General features: G+C 30.6%; 2 protein-coding genes and 1 long non-coding RNA gene across 4 annotated transcripts; 2 read left to right on the forward strand and 1 right to left on the reverse strand.

Annotated features, from left to right (window-relative positions):
* Nucleotides 1–6,031: 6,031 nt before the first annotated feature.
* Nucleotides 6,032–10,459, forward strand: LOC100809246 (transmembrane protein 45A). Of its 2 annotated transcripts, none has more exons than XM_003534261.5 (3): nucleotides 6,032–6,511; nucleotides 7,409–7,896; nucleotides 9,553–10,459. In XM_003534261.5, the coding sequence occupies exons 2-3, from the start codon at nucleotides 7,550–7,552 to the stop codon at nucleotides 10,040–10,042; spliced, it is 837 nt and encodes a 278-aa protein (XP_003534309.1). In that variant the 5' UTR covers nucleotides 6,032–6,511; nucleotides 7,409–7,549; the 3' UTR covers nucleotides 10,043–10,459. The 2 variants fall into 2 exon arrangements, with proteins under 2 accessions (XP_003534309.1, XP_014617800.1); XM_014762314.3 differs by lacking the exon at nucleotides 6,032–6,511 and adding an exon at nucleotides 6,577–7,257.
* A 1,719-nt stretch (nucleotides 10,460–12,178) lies between these two features.
* On the forward strand, nucleotides 12,179–14,449 carry LOC121172777 (uncharacterized). Its single transcript, XR_005886403.1, has 2 exons — nucleotides 12,179–13,591; nucleotides 13,744–14,449. It is a non-coding gene; the product is annotated as an uncharacterized lncRNA (long non-coding RNA).
* Nucleotides 14,450–15,960: 1,511 nt separating this feature from the next.
* On the reverse strand, nucleotides 15,961–20,433 carry LOC100305693 (Mob kinase activator-like protein). Its single transcript, NM_001248460.2, has 7 exons — nucleotides 20,337–20,433; nucleotides 18,808–18,856; nucleotides 17,918–18,026; nucleotides 17,664–17,757; nucleotides 16,772–16,905; nucleotides 16,514–16,677; nucleotides 15,961–16,370 (listed from the first exon to the last, which is right to left on the reverse strand). The coding sequence occupies exons 1-7, from the start codon at nucleotides 20,357–20,359 to the stop codon at nucleotides 16,299–16,301; spliced, it is 645 nt and encodes a 214-aa protein (NP_001235389.2). The 5' UTR covers nucleotides 20,360–20,433; the 3' UTR covers nucleotides 15,961–16,298.
* Between the last annotated feature and the right edge of the window lie 1,647 nt (nucleotides 20,434–22,080).

A 22,080-nucleotide genomic window follows, 5' to 3' on the forward strand; every position in this document is an offset into this window, starting at 1 on the left:
AATTTTGGATCTTCCATCATTTGACCATTTAAAATCAAACGTTGACATTGGTGTAATATATTAGGACTAACATAAAACTTATGTACGTTGTTAACATGACATTTGTGTAGAAAAAAATTAAATAAAGTGAAAAATAAAAAGTGTATTAATAGGAGTTTAACTCATGATCATTATTCATTGACAAAGTAATAAACCATTAACACATTTATTTTGTTTGGTTAACTATAATAACATTATTTTGTATGTATCATTAGTCAAGAGTTATTAATTTTCTTTTCGAATTATTAAAATTTATAAATTAAAAATATTTAATTTATAAATATTTTTTATTTTATCTTATACCATTTTATTTGCTTTTATTTTAAATAATTTGCATATTTTTATTTTACCAATTTATAGTTAAATTTTATAAATTTATATGTAAATTATTTACATAATTTTTTTTGTAAATTGATTTTGATATACATATTATTTTGACTCTAATTATTTACGTAAAATTAAAAATATTTTTATATTAAATATTTTTAAATTTATAAATTTTGATCATTTGAAAAAATAAATAATTCTCTACTAATAATACATAAAAAAATAATATTAATAAAGGGTTAATTAAACAAAACAAGTATTTTATTGTCTTGTATGGATAATTTTATGTAAATAATTAGAATAAAATAATTTATATATTAAAACCAATTTTTAAAAATTTTGTAAATAGTTTACATATTCACTTATGAAATTTAATTATAAATTGTTAAAATAAAAAATGTAAACTATTAAAAATAAAAACATATAAATCACATAAAATAAAATAAAAAAGATTTATATGTTAAATTTTTTTAATTTATAAATTTTGATAATTTGAAAGAAAAATTAATAACTCTTGACTAACAATACATATAAAATAATATCAAAATAATTAACTTAACAAAACAAATATTTTAGTGATTTATTGTTTTGTATACGAATAAAAGATCATGATTTTAATTTCTCTTAAGATATTTTTTATTTTTCTCTTCATTTAATCTTTTTTAATATAAGCATCATCTTAAACATCTACATAAGTTCTACACCAACACCAATATATCATCCAAAGTCAACTTTTAACTTTGGATGGTTAAATAAACGGTTAATTGATGAAATGACCAAAATTTTTTATTCGAGAAAATGAAGAGACTAAATATCTTAATTTATAAATTGGAAGACAAAAATTATAAATTTAAAATTATAGGAGAATAAAATTATAATTTAGCCAAAATATTATTAATATGACTAATGATGTTTCTTTAGTGGCGGATCCATAAAATTGTCTATGTTTGTTGTCCTCTTGTTCTGTGACCTCTATCTCCTTTTGTTTTAGGATGATCACATGTAATTGTGTACTGTTATTGAGGAACATAATCAGCACCGTTGTCATCATCATCATCATTATTGTTGGTATTGTTGTTATCATCATCTTCTTCCTCGTCGTCATGATCCATGTCACGCATTTGAATAGGTAACGATGGACGATAACAAGAGCTCGATGGTGGTAGATTTGTGAGGGTCCATAAAAAACATTTGATGTAAAAGGAACTTGAAATGAGTATTGAGGTATATATGATGAGAACCCTAATGGTTGAAAACTTTGTTGACATCCTTGAGACGCGTATCTAGAGAAGGTCGCTGATTGATATTGTGTTTGTGATGGATGTTGGGGCATATATCTAGAAATATGTGTTGGAGGTACACTAGATTCAACATATGATTTATGTTGGTGATGATCAGGATAATACTGTGAATTAAGATTTACAAAGTTAAAAATAATAATAAATAATAATATGAATGCATGTATTATGAATTTTCATGCAAAAGACATTGGTCCATTTCATCGTGAACAATATAATCATTCTAATAATTCCATTTAGCAATCCAGTGACGATGATGATGAGGCCAAAAAATATTCGTTCTCTCTCTCATATCTATATCATGGAATTGATCTAGGTTTGGTGGGTCATTTGGAATAATTTATCGCAGGCTAAATTGTCTCATGATCCTATTTGTTGGATGTCATTCCATAATTGCAAAACATATGAGAGGGACTTTTGCCTGAACAATCATTGATACCTCAATATCATTAATTAATGGCTTTATTTTTTGCGTGTCATAAGGAGTCCACAAGTACTGTAAGACATACATTATTATTGTCACATATTTAAGTTCAAATATGAAACAGAAAAAAAAAATACTCAACTCATTAAAATTAAGAAATAAATCTCATTCATATGTAGTCTATCAAATATGACGTGTATCAATTTGACTGAATTAGTTGTAATGTTTGTTTGGGTCATTGGCCAAGACCACCTTCGTGCAAAAGGAAATTCAAGTCCTTCTTGTACTTCTTCCATGGATATGTGATCTATCTTTGAGACAATACATTTAATACGGTCCCACGCTCATGACTGTAACAACAACAAGCATCCACCGATTTTCGTTTGATCAGCTTCACAACCCGATCTAGAGCTCGGAAAAGGGATGTTAATACTCTTGCACCCCAACCCTATACAATATTCAACTGACTGGTATCTACTAACATATGCATCCTTCTTGCACAAAACTTTACTTTTATACTATTCATGCATGTGCATGCTTCATGAGTGTAGGCTATTCAAGTATATTCATGTACAAAGCTTTACTTTTACAATATTCATACGAGTGTTCTTGTACTAGCATGTGCATACATTAATTAGACAACACAAGTAGATGGAACATTTTTAATTGAAAAATATCGTGATACTTTGTTGACTGCCATCGGACAAGATGGTAGTAGGAATAATTTTCCATTTGCTTTTGCAATTGTTGAGAGCGAGACTAAAGAATCTTGAATGTGGTTCTTGCATTATTTGAGTAGATATGTTACACCGCAACCAAATTTGTGTATTATATCAGACAGGAGAACTGGTTTGCTAGTAACTTTACAATCAAAACGAATTGGGTGTAATGGACCTGATGTTTCATCTATGTATTGCGTTCACCAAATTGCATCAAATTTCAAAAAATAGTTTAAAAATGTTCACTTAAAAAAACAAGTCATCAATATGGGTATGCTTCTATTCATTTCATGCATCAAATTCTTGCTTTATTACATCTTCACTACATTTATTACTCATTGTTTTATCTTTTGGCGTAGGATATAAGATGAGGAAACCACAATTTGAGGCAAAGTTGCTTGCAATGCGAATGGATTTTCCACGAGCACCAAATTGGTTGGATCAAATTTCTAAGAGTAAATGGACTCATGCCCACGATGAAGAAAAATAATATGATCATATGATTACCAACCTTGCTGAATATATGAATTATGTTTCGAAAGGAGCTCGATCATTATCTATTATTGCCTTAGTCAATGAAACATTTAATAAGATAAATGATTAATTTGTTACTAATGGCATGGAAATCATGAATATGATAAAGGCAAAACATAGGTACTCTGAAGACATATATGCCATGATGCAAGAAAATCAACACATTGTTACCTCGCATTATGTTCAAATTTATGTTTGAGAAACAGGGGAGTTTGAGGTTCAAAAAATGCAAATACACGACTTGGTCGACGAGCAATGACATGCATTGTCAAATTGAATGAATGGTCGTGTGATTGTAGACAATTTCAAGCACTTCGACTTCCTTACTCCCATGCGATTGCAACGTGTGCTTTTTGCAATTTAAATTATGATGACTTTGTTGATCCTGTATAAAAATTGAAAAATATTTTCAAAGTTTATCAGCAGCACTTTCATTCCCTTGGAAGTGAAGACAAATGACCTCAATATTTAGGTCCACATTTTATGCTTGATCCTTTGAAACGACGACAGATATCGGGAAGGCCAACCACTACTCATATACATAATGAGATGGACGAACCAATTCCAAATGGGTCTAAGAAATGTTCATTGTATAAAATTGAAAGACATAATCGTACTAAATGTCCATACAAACAGGTAGATGACTAATATAATTTTTACTTTTTATATTTCTCTTTAATTTGTATTGTTCACTTTATATTAATGTATTATGTTGTTTTTAATTTCACAACTACTTTTATTACTAAAAGATTATCTAAATTTTAAATAAACAAAAATATTTAAATAAAACAATATTAAAAAGATATAATATATTTTAAATAATAAAATATTAAAAAAATATATAACATATTAAATAAAACCCTAAAAAATATACAACATATTTTATAAAATTAATAACAAGTAAAGTTAAAATTATTTATTTAATAATCAAATAAATAATTTTTTTTACAATTTTAAAAAATTTGAAAACAAAACAAAACAAAATAAAAAATTACCGTAAAAAAATTTAAAACTTTTATTAAAAAAATAGAAAAATAATACGACTTTGAAATCATAATACGAAAAAAAGAAAAAAAAACTTTTACGACTTTGAAGTCGTAAAAAAATTATATTGAAGCCATAAAATTATATATGACTTCAGTTAAAAAAAAAAAAAAAAGCCGTAACAGGTGTTAAAACTTGTGAGTTCTGACTCACAAATTGTAACATTTGTTATGACTTACTCTCATTCTGTAATTAATTCAAAATCGACTCTACATGAAAAATACAAAAAAATACCCCTTTTGGGTAAAAGCCCTAGATTGGAACATTTGAAATTGGAAACCTAGAACATACTACAACGGTTTTTTCAAATTTTTTTTTTCCAAGACCCACCTTTTCTTTTATTTTTGTCCTAAGAAAATATTTGAGACTAAAATATATTTTTAATCCTTATAAATATGAAAAAAATTTGAAATTCGTTTTATAATTTTTTTTATATTTTTCATTATTATAAAATTAAAATGTGTTATTTTTTTTCAAAAGTTTGACTTAAACAAATTCAAATCTATGTAACATTTATTTTTAATTTATAGTTTAAAATGTGATTTATAAGGATTAAAAACTGTCATATATAGAAATTTTTTAAAATCAAATGACAGTTTGTGATTATTAAAACTGCCACAAATTGTTTCGATTTTTTTTTTCAAAAAAAGTCCATCTCCCAAACCCATACTAGCCACACTCCTTCTAGCTGCGACTACCACGCTGCCAAGGTCACCTACGTCACCACTAACATCATGCGCCCTCAACACCTCCTCCCACTTTTGCTATGATTCTCATTTGAAAGGTGCAAGCACAATAGTGTCCAATTTTTAATGGACACTTAAATTTGAATTTGTTCAATCTCTAAGTTAAAAAATAACATATTTTAATTTTTACGAGAAAAAACATATAAAAAATTCTAAAAGTATGAATTTTAGACTTTTTTATATTTATAAAGACTAAAAATATATTTTAACTAATATTTAATTTGCTTGCTCGCACCCTTCACGGCCACACACCTCATGTACTTAACAATTATATAATTTAATAATAATAATAATAATGCATTAATCATATGTTTAATTTTCAGCTATCTCAATTTTAAAAAATAATTTAGATTAAACTAATTAAAGTAAAGAAACTTTTATTCAATTTTTACGTTAAAAATAATTGTAGCGGAAAAATAAATTTTATATTTTTCTTTTGTAAATTTAACTTTTAATGACCTAAATCTTAATTAAAACTGAAGCATTTTTTATTCGGAAAATATATGTTAATTTTTTTAATTATTTTTGTGTGACTGAAATTTATCTCTAAACTGAGAATGCTTTTTTCCCGTTGCAATTAACACATTCTGATTAAATTTTATATCTATTATTTTAGAGTTTAATAATCATGTATTAACAATAAATTAGTTATTGTAAAAAATAATAAATTTATTATATAAGTTGATTTGTCATTGAAGAATAATATAAAATTATTTTATTGATACTTAATCTCATTTCAAAAACAAAAACATGTTATTTTATTTATTCTATCAATATATAATTTTTTTCATTTTTTTTATGCGAGCATAAAAGTTACATTTTTATTTGTAAGTAAACTTAATTAGACAAAACAACGTTTCTGTTCGTTAAATATGGGTTTGAATTGTTCTAAGGCAAAAATTCTATTCTATTGAAAATGAATCTCACACACACCGCGACAAACTGTTCTCTTTGTAAGCTCACCTAATCTTACATTTTAATCCTTTCAAATTATTGTTACATCGCTTAACCCACCCCTAAATAAAAAACAAACAAATAGTTACATGAATTTGGATTGTGAAATGTTACGTACCCAGTTGTGTATGCAAAACAAGTGAGGAAAGAGACCCTAGTTTGCCAGTTCAACTATGGTGTTCTTTTCTTTTTTCTTTTTTTTAATTTTACCACACAAAACCATATAGCCATCGGTCTTAGATCCCACGAACCCCATCATCACACCACTGTCTGCAGTGTTCGCAACCAAACCTTTTTTTTTTTTTTTTATGCCCCTGCTTATTGAATTCAACGAAGTTGTTGTGATTAAGGAGAACAAAGCTTTTTGAATCAGAGAGAGAGAGAGAAGAGGCAGTACTTTCTGCATCCAAACCTATCACTACTGCTGTAAGTAAAACACCCTCTCTCTCTCTCTTTTCTTTTCATCATTGTTATTTTCTTACTTTATGATTATGCTTTTATATGCCTTTTTTTTTTCAGAACCCCATTATCCACAGTGTAATGTGCCTAATTATTTATCTGATTTGGATTATAAAAATCTAAACTTTCATCATGCCCACATACACAATCTGTCTCTATAAGATATGCATAGGAGGGGAGAGAAAAAATTATACTTTCTGATTTAATCATGAGTACAAGATGGGTTAGAATTTGCTGGGTATTTATTTTTATGATAGGAGTTGAAATTTCCCCAGTTATTGATGGATCTCTATGCTTTTCTTCTCTAAATTTCTTGGTTGAGTTATTTGTTTTTAGCCCAAGTTTCCAGATTTTGACTGGGTTGGAAGGTCTTTTGTGTGATTTATTTTGACTTTCTGATGGGGTCTGTGAATGAGACCAAGTTTTCCTCACTGTTTGAAATGTTGCTTTGTGTGAAGAGACAATTGTGGTGTTTGTTTTAAATAAATTACAACAACTCATAGTCAACAACTTAAAATTGACCCTGAAAGTCACTCTTTTCAAGTAAATCTCTAGAAGCACTGAACCAGAACTGTACTAGGATTGAATAGTCAACAACTCATAGCTTTGTTAGTTTCTCTGGAAAATTCAAGGGCTATGGAGGATCCATCTTTTGGAACCTTGGAAGAAGATGGCCTTAATGAATCCTGTTGTTAAAGGAAAGCTTTTAAACAGTTAAGTTGCAGCAAAAAGTAATAAAGAATTTAGTTTTCCAGCACATCGGAAGCTGAAAAGCAGTATATATTATATGATAATTTATAAGATACTGTCCAAAAAGGCTCTTAATCCATGTTTGAAAACTGATGGTGCCATTATTGTTAACAGGAATAACTGGTAAGTTCATAAAGGGGAGATTCTTCAGTGATCATATATCTGATTTGGTCCAGCTAAGGAATCATTCAAGGCGAAGTTGATTAAATACTAAGGAGGTTATATTTTGGAGAGAAGTAAAATTTAATCATAAGCATGGGATCTTTCAAGGGTCATGCTTTGCCAGGGACATTGTTTCTTCTAGTTGGGGTGTGGCACATATGGGGCTCTGTGGTGAGATATGTTTGCAATCCAATGGCATTTCAAGTCAGGGTTTGGAATCCTGTGCCAGGGTTTGATGGGAGGCTCAAGCACTTGGAGCTATATGTTATTGCAATTGGTGCTTTCATTGACATGTGCATCGAGCTTTTGTATTCACCACACCTCAAGATTTTTGTTGGTGGAGTCCTTAACCCTGCTCACATGAATGACTTTGAGCACTCTGGAATGCTTCTTATGTTTTTCATCTTTGGTGTTGTTGCCCTGCATTCCCAAAAGACCAGGTTGGTTCCCTTCTCTCTGTCTCTCTTCAATACCTCTGTAAATAGTATAAATTATGCTGTACAATTTAAATGTTATTTATTATTGAAGATTTAAGACTGTTTAACTCATAATTAATCAGTCCAGTATAGAGTTTAGTCAATCCAAATCATGATTTTTCTTTTTTTTTTCTGCATTGTCTAATGTTAAAAAAAAAAAGAATAATGCTCGATTCTAGTTTTTTTTTTCTAGCAGGATTTGAAATTTTCCTTTTTATTCGTCGTGTCTGGCTTATTTTTTAAATCAAACAAAAGGTGAAGTAGTGCAAAATGAAGCTTTAGCGTTTTGCTGATACTATTGTGGTGTCACAATGTACTAAGTTACTTTGAGATGAAAGTGGGCTTTTAAAGTGCTGTTGTATTGTTGAAAAAAAAATTAGAAATGGGATTCTGATTGAAACAGCCACTAAAAATTGGTGAGATAGATAATGCCACGCTATTGATAGCAGTGGAAAGCAACAATCATGCAATAGAGCTCCATATATGCTTTCACATAGTTGTTTTTCTACTCTCAAAGACTCTCAGTAAAGAAACTACATTATTTTAATTGTTCTTTAAATTAGTGTTCTCAATAATTGACCAAGTTTCCTTGTGTGCTGGATATATTAGTTCTTAAGCAGCCTAGTGTCCCCACTATTGTGCAATGTAAGATTTGGTACTCTTGTGTTCATGATGCATCCTTTTCTCCTTGTGCCACATTGCATTTTTCACTTACAGATTTCATAGACAGTAGTATGAGACAAAATTTCTAGTTATTTTTGGTTTGCTGAGTTAGTTGCTGGTTCACTGAGTGGATCATAATTTGATGGAGGCTGTGGGGCTGTCAAATGAAAATTCAATAAACAAAAAATCTGCTGTGTGAGGGGGCTAATAATTATGCTGTTCTCATTAATTCATTTTAGGTTAAATTAAAAATTTGGTCTCTACATTTCACACTATTTTTCAGTTTAGTCATTATAGAAAAAATTCTACATTTTGGTTTGTATCTGAACAAATTTCTACAAATTCGCTCCCACTGTTTATTACTATAATGGTGTTTAAGTATTATTTCTAAAGTGACTGAATCTAATACCGTTAAAACGTCGGCAAATAGCAAGGATCATTTCATAAACATTTTTCATGCAAAAACCAAAGTGTACAATTTTTCACGTAAGGACTGAAACAAAAAATGATTTCGGCTGTAAGGAATAAATTTTCCATCTAACCTATTTTATTTAGATTGGTTAAGGAATATTTTGATAAGATGTAGAAAAAACTTAAAAACCAATCTAATTACCATGAGAAATTAGGTGAACAAGAAGGCAAGCCTTTTCTCATTAGTCATGACTCTTGTGGATGATGTGACAAATACTTCATGCACACTCTGGAATTGGTTCTCAAATTTGTTCAACTTCTTTAAATCTTTGCTTTTCCGAATCATAATAATTCCTTCTTAGTCTTGTATCTTTAACTACAATTTTTTCTATCATTTTTGCAATCTGTGATTGATAATATATTTTCTTTCATGATTCGTAGTTTATTAGGCATGAAACCTAAATTAAAACAACTACCAATTACCTTTCAAGCATCTTATTATACATCTTCCTAACCATTTCCCCTTTGTGACTTTTTGTTGCACAGATTTCTTCCCTTGCCAGAAGGTGCTCTTTGTTTGCTTGCTGCCTCAGCATTCACTGCAGAGTACCTTCTTTTCTACTTCCATTCAACAACACACAAGGGCCTTGAGGGCTATTACCACACCCTCCTTGTCTTCGTGGTTGGACTCTGCATTTTATCTTCAATTGCTGGTGCCCTTTTGCCAACAAGCTTTCCAGTGGATTTATGCAATGGCATTGCTATAGCACTGCAAGGCTTATGGTTCTATCAGACTGCGTTTGTTCTCTATGGCCCTATGATGCCAAGTGGTTGTAAGCTTAGGGAAAACAGTGTCATGTGTCATTCTATTGATAGCGAGGTTCGGGGCGAATTGCTTGCTAACATTCAGCTCTTTGTTGCTGTCCTTGTGGTCCTTGTGGGAACTGTGGCATCATATGGCTTTGCTGCTTCAAGATATGGGAATTCTGAAGTTAAGAACTTGCATGCAATTCAGGCTGAATTAGATCAAGACTGAAGTAGTGTTGCTATTTTTTGTGGTGATAGTGAAAATGTGTTGGCAGCATAGAGTTTCTTATAGAACATGCTTGTTGTACATTGAAGTGCAAAGGTTCATGCATGTATGATCAATGAAAATTGAAAATTACCCCTTCCTCATACATTTTTGACTTTTAGGAATCGGATGTCAAAGGAACAACAAATTTCTTTCCTTGGCGTGTGATTACAAAACGTTTTTGGTTTTTTTGGTCATGATTACAAAAAGTGGCAGGGGAGTTCACTTGGATCATATTTTCATTGGTCATCACTCTTTCTTTGCAATGATGCATTTGCAAATTAGCAGAACCAATTTGATGTGCTGCCGGCTACGTTTCTTTTGTCACGCTAGTAACATATTTTGATTTTGATATTATTTTAAGTGCAACTTTTGTTATTAGATAAGATAAAGTTTATATGGGTCTGATTAAATATCCTAGATGTAGCTTTTATTCTGTAAAATTTGCATATAATTGATCTTATTATACTAAAAAACAGTTGTATAGGAATATAGTTTGATTAGAAAATCAACTGTTGAAGTTATGAGTTTATCAAGCAAATTGTGAATTACAATATCCCATTTTACGGGCTTATCAACCACATGTTTCTTGGATATTGACACTTTCATGTTATCTTTTGTCGCATGATCAAAGATACGAAAATAATTGCAATTACAATAAAATTGCAGTTTTGTTTTTTATAAGCTATGTCTGTTTTTCTCACAACATAATATTATTATGGAATATTTTTAGTACTGTCTTTCTCACTGGTGTTTACAAACCCAATTGATTAGAAATTCAAGATAATATTACCTCTAATCCTTTTCAATTGTTGGATTTTTGAAAAAATTTGTTCTTATTTATTTATGGCTTGCAAAGTTATAGATCACATTAATTATTATTTTATTAATTATAGTTTTATTTGTCTAATAATCTTTAATTAATTTATTCATGTATTTATTGTGAAGTGAAAAGAGAAAAGAATAAAAATCAGAAATTTCACAACTATTTTTATTAAAATCAATAAAATTTATTGTATTTATCAGTTTCTAATTATTAAAGACAGATAAAAAGAAAGGAGGGAGTATTATATTGGCTTCAAGACGAACTTCATTACATTCTTTCTTTTTATAAATACATCTTGAACTCATATTTGATCAAGCTTATAGATGTTGTACCCATAATTCTACATTTTGCCGTTACTAACAGTAGAGGATGCAGCAACGGAAAAGTTAATATCTTTGGACACTTCACACTTGCATCGACCCCTGCTATGATACTATATTTATTCGCAGTTCACATTTTACGGGTTGTTTAGATAAGTGTTAGTAAAATTAATTTCAATTTAGTTGCTATAAATGAATTTAGTAATATAATTAGGTTTAAATATATTTTTTTATTCTAGTAAATTAGTGTTTTTTTATTTTTGTTCTTGGAATTTTTTTTTTGTTTTAATCCTTATAAAATATGTTTGTTGGTTTTTTTTCTTAAATTATTTTAGATAAGCTTTTGAATAATAAAAAAAAGTATTTCAAACAGTGAAATAAATTATATATAATCTTTTAAAACGAAAAACAAAAGAAACATATTTTATAACGACCAAAACAAAGATTTTTTTTTGGTATGAAAATGAAAAAAAACATTAAATTACATGGGAAAAAAATATATTTAAGCTATATAATTATGTAAGAATGTGTTGTTAAGAATTATATTTTATGAGATCGAATTGGATGGAATTATTCTAAGAATCCAAATCGAACTGAGCAAGAGCGAGTTACTTTTAGGGTTAAAACCGATGAAACGGATCCGCAAATACCCCCACTAACAACCATATTGCACGTTCTCCATAAACAATATGACTAACATTATTGTTTAATTACACCAACTAGTCAGCTAAATCAACATAATTAGTTTTCACACTTTGATGGCTCATTGAATCGGATCCGAAACTGTATTTAAACAGATCCCAATCGAACTCTGATCTGTATTCTGGGTCAGATGCGACGACTTTTTTTATTTTTATTTTTGATGAGATGAAATTTAACTATATTATAGGTGCAACTTATTTAAAAATTGGGTAGCCAGATATGGTGACAACTGCTTAATACTAATAAATTGCAGATTCAGCACCGGCATCGCATGATTATGTCTGTGTAAGTAGCATGTGTTTTTGGACAACTGGATGATACTTTAATTTGGCCATGCCAACAAATATTCTAACTTTTTTATCCCTATAGATCAGAGACAATCTTATTCGAGTCAGATAAGACTATTATAGTAAAATATGGCCTCCAAAGCAAAATTCCCTACAGAAGAAAGACCGATGAATTCTACAGGAAATCAAAATGTCACAATCACAAGGCACAACCTTCGAATGGCTCCTCTGTATGCTGAGGAGCTGAGGTTGTAGGCTTTGATGGCCCCAGAGATATGCTGAAAGATTGGTTGATGAAGGGATGAGTAGAGCACACTGTCATTTCTGTTGTAGGAATGGGAGAACTGGGAAAAACAACTCTTGCCAAGCTGGTTTTTGACAACAAGGAGGTTTATGCATGCTTCAATTGTCACTTGATAACAAAACTCAGAAATGGCTTGCGCAATAAGACGTATGTTGTCGTGTTTGATGATCTATGGAGTAGAAGATTTTGGAATGACATTGAATTTTCTCTGATTGATGATAAAAATGGAAGTAGGATATTAATCACAACACGGGACACAGAGGTTGCACAGTTTAGTATGAAAAATTCTTTAATTCAGCTTCGTGTGCATAAGCTAGAACCTTTAAGTGAAGAAAAGTCTTTGGAATTGTTATGTAAGAATGCATTTGGGTATGGTTTTGATGGATGTTGTCCAAAAGAATATGAAGATGTAGGTCTTGAAATCGTTGGAAAGTGTCAATGTTTACCTCTAGTGGTTTTTGTCATTGGTAGTCTTTTATATAGCAAATGTGGTAGTGCAGCTGAGTGGAAACGGTTTAGTCAAAATCTAAGTTTGGGGTAGGAGAGGAATTCTGAGTTAAGTAGTATTTCAAAAAATTGAGGTTTAAGTTATGATGATTTGCCGAGAAATCTCAGATCTTGTTTATTGTATTTTGGAATGTATCCTAAAGACTATGAAGTTAAATCTAAAAGAATGATTAGGCAGTGGATAGTTGAAGGGTTTGTCAAACAAGAAAGGAGAAAAACTTTGGAAGAAGTTGCATAACAATATTTAATAGAGTTGATCAATAGAAGTTTGGTGCAAGAATCTTCATTTACCATAGATGACAAAGTTAGAGCATGTCATGTTCATGAGTCAATACATGAAATGATCCTTGGGAAAATCAAGGATACAGAGTTTTGTCAGTATATTGATGAGCATAATCAATTAGTGTCAAATGGGATCCTTAGACGCTTAACAATAGCAACGGATTCCAATGATTTAATTGGAAGTATTGAAAGATCACACGTACGGTCAATTCTAATTTTCAGAAGGAAAGAGTTTTATCCGAAAACTTCATCAGCGGAATCCTTGCAAACTACATGCCACTGAAGGTACTTGATATTGAATTTGAATATAGTGGATTATCTCATGTTCCAGAAAATTTGGGCAATTTAATCCACTTGAAGTATTTAAGCTTGAGGTATACACAGGTACAACAAACTCTTCCAAAATCCATTGGCTGACAAAATTTCTTCCATTGCAGTGAGGGATCTAAGGGGAGAACACAGTAACACTCTATGCTCCTCTATAAATGAGATGCAACTCTTGAAGGCACTAGTTATTATGGCAGAAGATGGCTATGGCGTAAATCACTTAATTGACTTGCACTCTGTGTCATCCTTGTCTACACTTAGGAAGCTTGTCCTGCAAGGAAAGTTAACCAACGATCCATTGAAATCGCTAAAAGATATGCCAAATTTGTTGTGTTCCTCTCTTTGGAATTACATGCTTATGAAGGTGGAACTTTACATTTTCAAATGGGAGGGTTCCCAGAACTAAAGGAACTAGTGCTCAAACGATTGTATAACTTGAAATCAATCGTTATTGATAAAGTAGGGCTACAATCTTTGAAAAAGCTTCGGTTAGAGAAAATCTACAACCTCAAGAGTACCCCGTGGCATTCAACACTTGGTGAAACTTGAAAATCTCACTCTCTGGGGTGTGCCAACTGAAGTTAAGCAGAGCATTGATCCCAATGGAGGACAAGAGCATTGGATGATCCAACATGTGCCTAGCGTTGCTATTGCTGATTCGTTTATGGTCCAGAGATTAGAAGAATTTCTAGAGGAGGAAAGGATGAGGATATTAGGATTTAGAAGATATGTTCTTTCCTCTTGTTAATATTTCTATAGATTGATAATTTTGTCCCTTATTCTTTTTTCAATTATAAAAATGAAACTGTTTCCTAATTACTAATCTGATTTCTTTACTTTTGTCTCCCTTCCATTACTTTTCTTTGTCTACATATCTCCCGTGTCTCATAGAAGTTAGAGATAAAATTGTCTTATAGCTAAAAAGAAATTACAAGGTATTGGTACGGACCTTCAACAACAATTGTAACGTCCACAAATTTTCCATTCTTCTCAAGTTATTCTATTTGCTCCTTCCCCAAACATGAGACTTAATTTTATTTAAATTTCATCCATACTTGCCGTCAGAAAATTACCTCACCTGTAGATAATCCATCCTGTGTGCTCAATAACTTGTCCTATTGATATGAGTGCAATTGTTGCTTCCTTTTTTCTTTTTTTTTTTTTATCGAGAAATGTTAGTTGTTAAATTGTTAGTTTTTGTTAGTATGACAGATCTGAATCTACAATCTCTCTCCCAGCAATTGTTGCTTAGTGCTTAGCTTTTTTCTCTGCAGGGAAGCACAGGCTGCTGGATGTTGTAGCGAGGAGCAATTCATTTGAGAAGAGTGTTGTTGTTGCTCTTTCTGGTGGTGGGATTGTTATTCTAGATGAGGTGTTTGAGATGCGGCCATTGATTCAGATGGAACGTAGTGCATCAAAGCTTCAGGTTCCCATCAAATAAAACAATCGTATAAAAGAAGTACATTACGAACATTTTTCTTGCTACAATTTGTATATAAAGCTTGACAAGCATGAGATAATAGTGCAGACTTTTGTAACATAAAGGTCATGGATAAATGATCCTCTGTCCCTCTCTTCTTGTAAGTATTCAATCTCACTATTGGACTGACTCATCTAAAGAATATAGTTGATTAGAAGATAAATGTTGGAGTTATGAGTTTATCATGCAAATTGTGAATTACAATATCCATTTCACGTGCTTATCAAGCAAATGTTTGTTGGATGTTGACTCTTTCATGTTAGCTCGTCACATGATGAAAGAAAGATACAAAAATATTTACAATAAAACTTTATAAGCTTTGTCTGTCTTTCTCACAACATAATATTATTACGGAACATTTTTAGTATTGTATTTCTCAATAGTTTACCAATCCAACTGATTAAAAACTCAAGATAATATTATATTGACTTCAAGACGAACTTCATTACATACTTTCTTTATATAAATACATCTTGAGCTTATATTTGATCAAGTTTAGATATTGTACCCACAATTCTACATTCTGCCGTTACTAACAGGAGGATGCAACAACAGAAAAGTTAATAAAAGCGGCTCTTTGGATACTTGCACCGACTCCCTGTATTGTAGCAATTTATAGTGTTAGTACCACGTTTAAAGTTTGATATTTGATCAAATTATATTCACTTCCAATCTAATTTTAAAAATTACAATAGCCTGCCCCCTTTTCAATTTTCACCAAATATTTTCTCGAATTTTATTTGTGTGCAGTTTCCTACAACCACAAGTATATACATACTAGTTATATGTGCAACTTTAAAAACTCGAGAGCAATTTGCCCTATTAAAAATGTATGAACAATCGCATAGAAATCCGCATAATACAACACACGTTAATTATTAATAATGAACATTGTTTCAGCAACAACCTTCCAGCGTAGAAGGATAACATTTGGCATATATGAACCATTACAAATTAACTTTTTTTTAACCTATGATGCCCCATTGCATATATATGATGCTTTGTGTAAGCTATTTAGAAGGATAACTTAGATCCTGTTGTTCCCAAGCACATCCACACAATAAATACAAGGCGGCTTTCTGAAGTCAAATAGTACTAAAAAGCAGTTTCTATTTAGAGTAGTAATACATCAGTTATGCTGCTTCCTAGGATGAGATTTTTCACAGAAGGTAGGTCCCAATTCATTTAATATGGGATAATGGTTTCTATAAGCTCTTGAAGGGGCGCAAGCTCCTTTTTGTCAATCAGCCCGAACTCCTGCATAACAAAAGTTTCAAACAAAATCTGCAATGTTAGACAATTAGTTGATTTAAATTATTAGTATTTTTAAAGAGAGTTTTGAATAGAAACAAGCCAACGTACACAAAAATAAATAAATGAAAGGAAAATATGAGACTTACACAGGTGAAGAGTATAAAATGCTTGAAGCAAGTGTTTAAGTGCGCCTCTTCTTTGAGGCTCACAATTTTCTGAAAGTGAGAATGGTATATGTGAGCATATACACGGAACAACCGCTTGAATATTGTCTTCACAACTTCCTTAAAGTTGGGAGGAAATGGTGAACCTACATGATTTTATAGGTTATGGTACCAAAATGAAAATGATAATGACTATATCATCTAAGAACCTTTAAGAAAGAAAATATTAAAAATCTTCACCAAGCTTCTGTGGGAATATGGATTCATCATCAAGCTGTGCTTCAATCCAGTCCATTAGGTATTCTACATATTTTGGAGCAGAAACCTCAATAGGTTTCTTAATTTGTACACCATCTGCCCATCTATATTCATACCTAAAGTTTTCGTGCAAAAAGACAAGACAACATAAGAGCTACGAATGTATAAATATTTAGCACAGATGGATCTAGAATTCTCATTGGCATTAAAGGAATGATTATATAAAACACACTTGCAAGATGGATCCAGAAAGGGAGTGCAAAAGTAACTCGTTACTAAATATTGTCTAGATTCAAGAAAATGAGCAACTGCCATTAATATCCAAACAACAATGGTTTTGAAGAAAAGAAATGACAACTTTAACATCTTTCTGCAAAAGAAATCTTTTTCTTTAACCAAAAATAGTGTGTTAATACACAGTGCACAGATTTAAACAGGCACAAATTTTAAGCAAAACAAATATAGCAAGACATGAAGACATAACTAATTGTTGTAAATTTTTATGCACCTAGGTTCCCAATTATCAACAGTTCTCAAAAGCATACAGCATGGAATAAATAGCAACCATCAAAACAGCAAAAAACTGACATCCAAAGGGGATACTCACAAGGAGTTAACAATTTATGACAAAGTGATATAAGCTTTAACAACACAAACCATTGTTTTAAAATTTATAGTCATTTAGTTGCCTGTTAACTCAAGATAATAGATACACAACCCACATGTTTCAAGGAGCTGAGTGATTTTCTCATTCAATTCAACTGCAAAGATATTTGAAAGAATATCATCCGACTGAATTTCTAAAAGCATACAAATGCTTTTCCCCTCCAAAGGAAATGTAAACAAGGAAATCAGTCAGTTAAATATGCCATACTTGGGTCCTGCGGACATCGTCCGACAATTCTCAGGAGTACAGAACTCTGTAAGGGTACCATAAAGCAGATTCACCTGGTTGAAGAAATCAACAGCTGTAATGCAGGAAGAAGAAAAAAAGTCAGCTTACTGCATTTCAGAATTGTATAAATTGTGAATACGTAGTTGAGGAAACTAGAGAATAAAAGGCAAAAGAAAACTTCAACAAGACTGTACACTGCCCTTAAACAGTGCATTAGAGACAAAAATATTTACTGTTGACAGCTAGCCACTCATTTAAATCCTCCCCAGGAGGTAGCTTTACTGCTTCCCTCAGATTTCCACTACCCAACGTGGCATCAATATGTTTTCTAAGTTGAGCTCCCTGAAACAACAACAACAACAACAATAATAATAATAAGCAGCAGCAGAATTCGGTTCATCTTCCATTAGAGAAGGGAGAACCTTAGAAAAGCTAAGACAGACCATCCAATTACTCTCTTTTTCTCCTCACATTTATCACAAGAAATCAGTAGAAAACTGAAAATTATAACCAAAATCAAGGGTACTTAACAATCTTTCAGTCTGGAAGTTGGAATTGTACAATACAATTTGTCAATACGACAATTTTCTAAAAAAATTAGAATCCAGGAATTGGAAGATGTGGTATAAAAAAACTAAATTACATCTATATTTGTAAAGAAAATGTATAACTCATAATCATTCATGATTTAAAATTAACAAAATTTTGTCATTCATCCTTCCTTCCTTCCCCTCCTACTACTCAACCAATTATATGAAACAAAATGAAAAGTAGAAGCCAACTCTCCATATCCAGACAATATTTTGTGCATCTGCCAAAAAAAAACCCACAAATATGCCAAAAGTTTGGTAAGTTCTTCTGTAAAACATGCATGGTCATCATACGTCATCAATTTTAGAGTATGCGTGCATTACAAAATAATATTATCAATATAATATCACCATCAATTCCATCCCACTCCTCACATCCCATGCACATGAGCAATATGCTCATAAATCATAATGTCCCAGTCATGGGCTTTAAATGAAGAAAAAGAATAAAATGATCATGAACAATTTAAACAAAGAAATTATATTAAATTAAATATCAAAAAAAGGATCCAAGAAAAATAAAAGGAACCAACCTTACTTCCAGAAGGAGTACTTTTTTTCGGGCGGAATGTTCTCTGGTTTCTGTTGCAGAATCATATCAGATAAAATACTAACAAATGATGGAAAAGAATCAAACTAAACTGAACTAATAAAAATATTCATCAACCATTTTTGCACTTGTGACATGCATACTAGTATCATACAAAGTTGCACTCATACCATAATAATGATTTCTTTACTGCTGATAAGTAACTTCTTCAGAACAAGCATTTATCTTTGGAAGCGTAATTAGAGATTTTCGACACATTTGTTACTATTTAGCAAGAGGAGGGAGTCTAATAAACTTGAATGTCCAGATTATACAAACATCAGCTTGAACTAGTTGCCCAATAATCAGCAAATGTTTAAATAAAAATGTGCAGGCCAAATATGAGTAATGATCACAGCAGTATCTGCCACCACAACAAACCAGGTTAGTTTGATAAAAGTAAAGACAGCAAGGATAGGTAAGACCAACGTAAAAGGGTCTAGATGGCTTTGAAATGCTAAAAAAGTATGGACTACTGATCAGACAGTAGGACGCATAGACGGCTTTGAAATGCTAAAGAAGTATGGATTACTGGTCAGATGATAGGACCTAGAGGCAATGAAAGAATTCTGTAGACAATTAATTGAAGTGGTAACAACTGAAACTTTTTTCATCTTCATACTAAACTATGAAAGAAATGATGAAAAAATGATAATATATTAATATTTAATACTTCAGAAATTAAATCTTTTTCACATTAACTAGGGGGAAAGAAGCAATTGGCATATCACCTTATAACATTTCTAGAAATGAGATCATAGAATTGTTTGTCTGAGGAATCAGTGCTTTTCACTTAGTTAAAAGGGATGTGAACAAACATCAGATAAAAATGAGCAACTTTTGCATGTGTCACATGATCTCAAGGACAACAGCATGTTTACTCATTACTCCTTACAAGTTACAATATGTTGAAAATCTCTTCAGAGTAGCTAATCAAGATCTCTGAAAAAACTATTTCAAACAAAAAACAAGGGCTTGTTTGATTTCCTTTTCCTTTTTTTAAAAAAAAAAACTGTTATCCAAAACAATTTTACTTTACTCATCAATCAATTTATCATCTCAAGCTATTATTAATTTTACTATGAGAGCAAGTAAAACCAGCTTAACCTATTATTCCGTTTGAAGAAAAAGCAATTATTTCCCCAAAATAACCTATTCCCAATCATGCATGACACAATTACGTAATTAAAGAGTATGAAGGATTACTAACAGATCACTGAAAACATAACAGTACTGATCACTAAATTTCCGCATATACACAGACTTGAATGTGAAAAACATGATCCAGATTAAAAAATTTCAATTGAAAAATAAAAATATTGAACAGAGTAGTGATCGGATCATGAAACAAACTGTGAGAAGAATAATTCATCAAATGCAAAAAAAAAAATAAAAAAAAATTGAAGGAAAGCTCGAAAATTGAAACTTGTGAAGTGTGAATCGTAGTAAAAATGGAAACTTGTTTGCACTCACCTGCCTATACCGAAGAGGCTCATGGCTGGGATGTGTGAGAGAGAGGGAGAGATGAACTTTTCGACTTGCTCTTTCTTATGGCGTCTTTTCCACTCACAAGGTTCCGACTTTAGAATTCGAATATTTTATTTTTCAGTTTTTTTTATTGTTAGATCGAAATTACAAAATCACCCTTCCTTCTACTTCTAATCACTCCTCTCGGTCCCTTCCGTCCTTGCGGCATGACTCTCCCATAATTTTTTTTAATAGTTATTAATTTGTTCTCTATAAAAAATTAAAATTCAAAATTTAATTTTTGAAAGTGTAGAAAATGTGATAAACATATTTCACTTTTTCAAATCTTGGAATCACTCATGATATATGGTGTATGTTTATTTTTTATTTATAGTAGATTCTGATTAATTATTATAATTTAGATAAAGTTGTAATGATTATAAATTATTATAATGTTTATTTTGATAAACTAATAGAATATTTATTTTGGATAATTTATATTGTGATAGATAAATTATGATTTTTAATTAATATTATGATTATTATTATTGTGTTTGTTGTAAATTATGTTTGCCAAAATATTTTTAAGTGATGATTGTAATATTATGCTTATAACAATAAAAAAGATAAAAATTTACCTATAATTATATTTACCCTTAAATGAAACAAAATTTAGAGTCTAACAAATTAATCCAATAACAATATATTGATATTTAGGTCCAACAAAAATTATTAACATTTACATCTAATAAAAATTACTGACATTTTGATATAATGGAAAATTGTTAATATTTTGGTCCAATAATGACAACTTATTGACATTTTGTTGACTAATTTAAAATTCAATCAGGAGGTAAAAGTGTTCATTGGTCTGAATCAACCTAACGGACCTGACGATCCAAACTAAACCAATTAAATTGGTTCAGATTCGAACCAACCCAAACCAAACCAAAATATATATTAGTTATTATTTTTAAAATACTAAAGTTACTTATATTTTTATGTTGTTTTGTGTATCTCCTTTGCGTTTTATATCCATCACACACTCAAAGAGACTTAGTATGACACTTTCGGTTTTTTTTTTCTCACATAATCCTAAAAGGCCGTCACACAAGCACACTCACATAGCCTTCCCCAAACATCATTCTATCTCCTCACGTTGGTCGTTGCGTTGGCAGTACAACTTTGACCGTTAAATCCCTTTGTGATGCATTTGGTTAATTCGGTGTATGACACAAGATTATTTGTTGATTTTTGGACAAAATTGTTATTTTTTATTTTTCAAAACAATTTATTTGTTTTATCCGATATCTTATGATTCAAATCAAACCAATCCGATCAATGAACTAATTAAAATTATTTTGTTTGAAATTCATTTTCTCTCAAACCAACTCGACCCATGAACACCCCTACAAAGAGTTAAGAAAAATTTAACTAATAATTGTTTCAACAAACAATTAAACTTAGATAATATTCAAATAATTCAACTTTAACTTCAATTCATTAATCACTTGTATCAAATCACTTGATTAAAAAATTATTGTAAATTTTTTTAAAATAATTTAAATGATCAATATAAACTTTTTAAAAGATAAAGTATGAAATTAAAAAAAAGATAAAAGACTAAAAATATCACCTAAGCTTTATAATATTTAATTAAAAGAGTAGGAAGTATAAGAATTCAATCAATTCTAATTTCTATAATACATGAACAAATTTAATATATTTCTTGTATTTTCACTTTTTTTTG

This window comes from Glycine max, chromosome 9 (genome assembly GCF_000004515.6).
Source record: "Glycine max cultivar Williams 82 chromosome 9, Glycine_max_v4.0, whole genome shotgun sequence".
Lineage (NCBI taxonomy): Eukaryota > Viridiplantae > Streptophyta > Magnoliopsida > Fabales > Fabaceae > Glycine > Glycine max.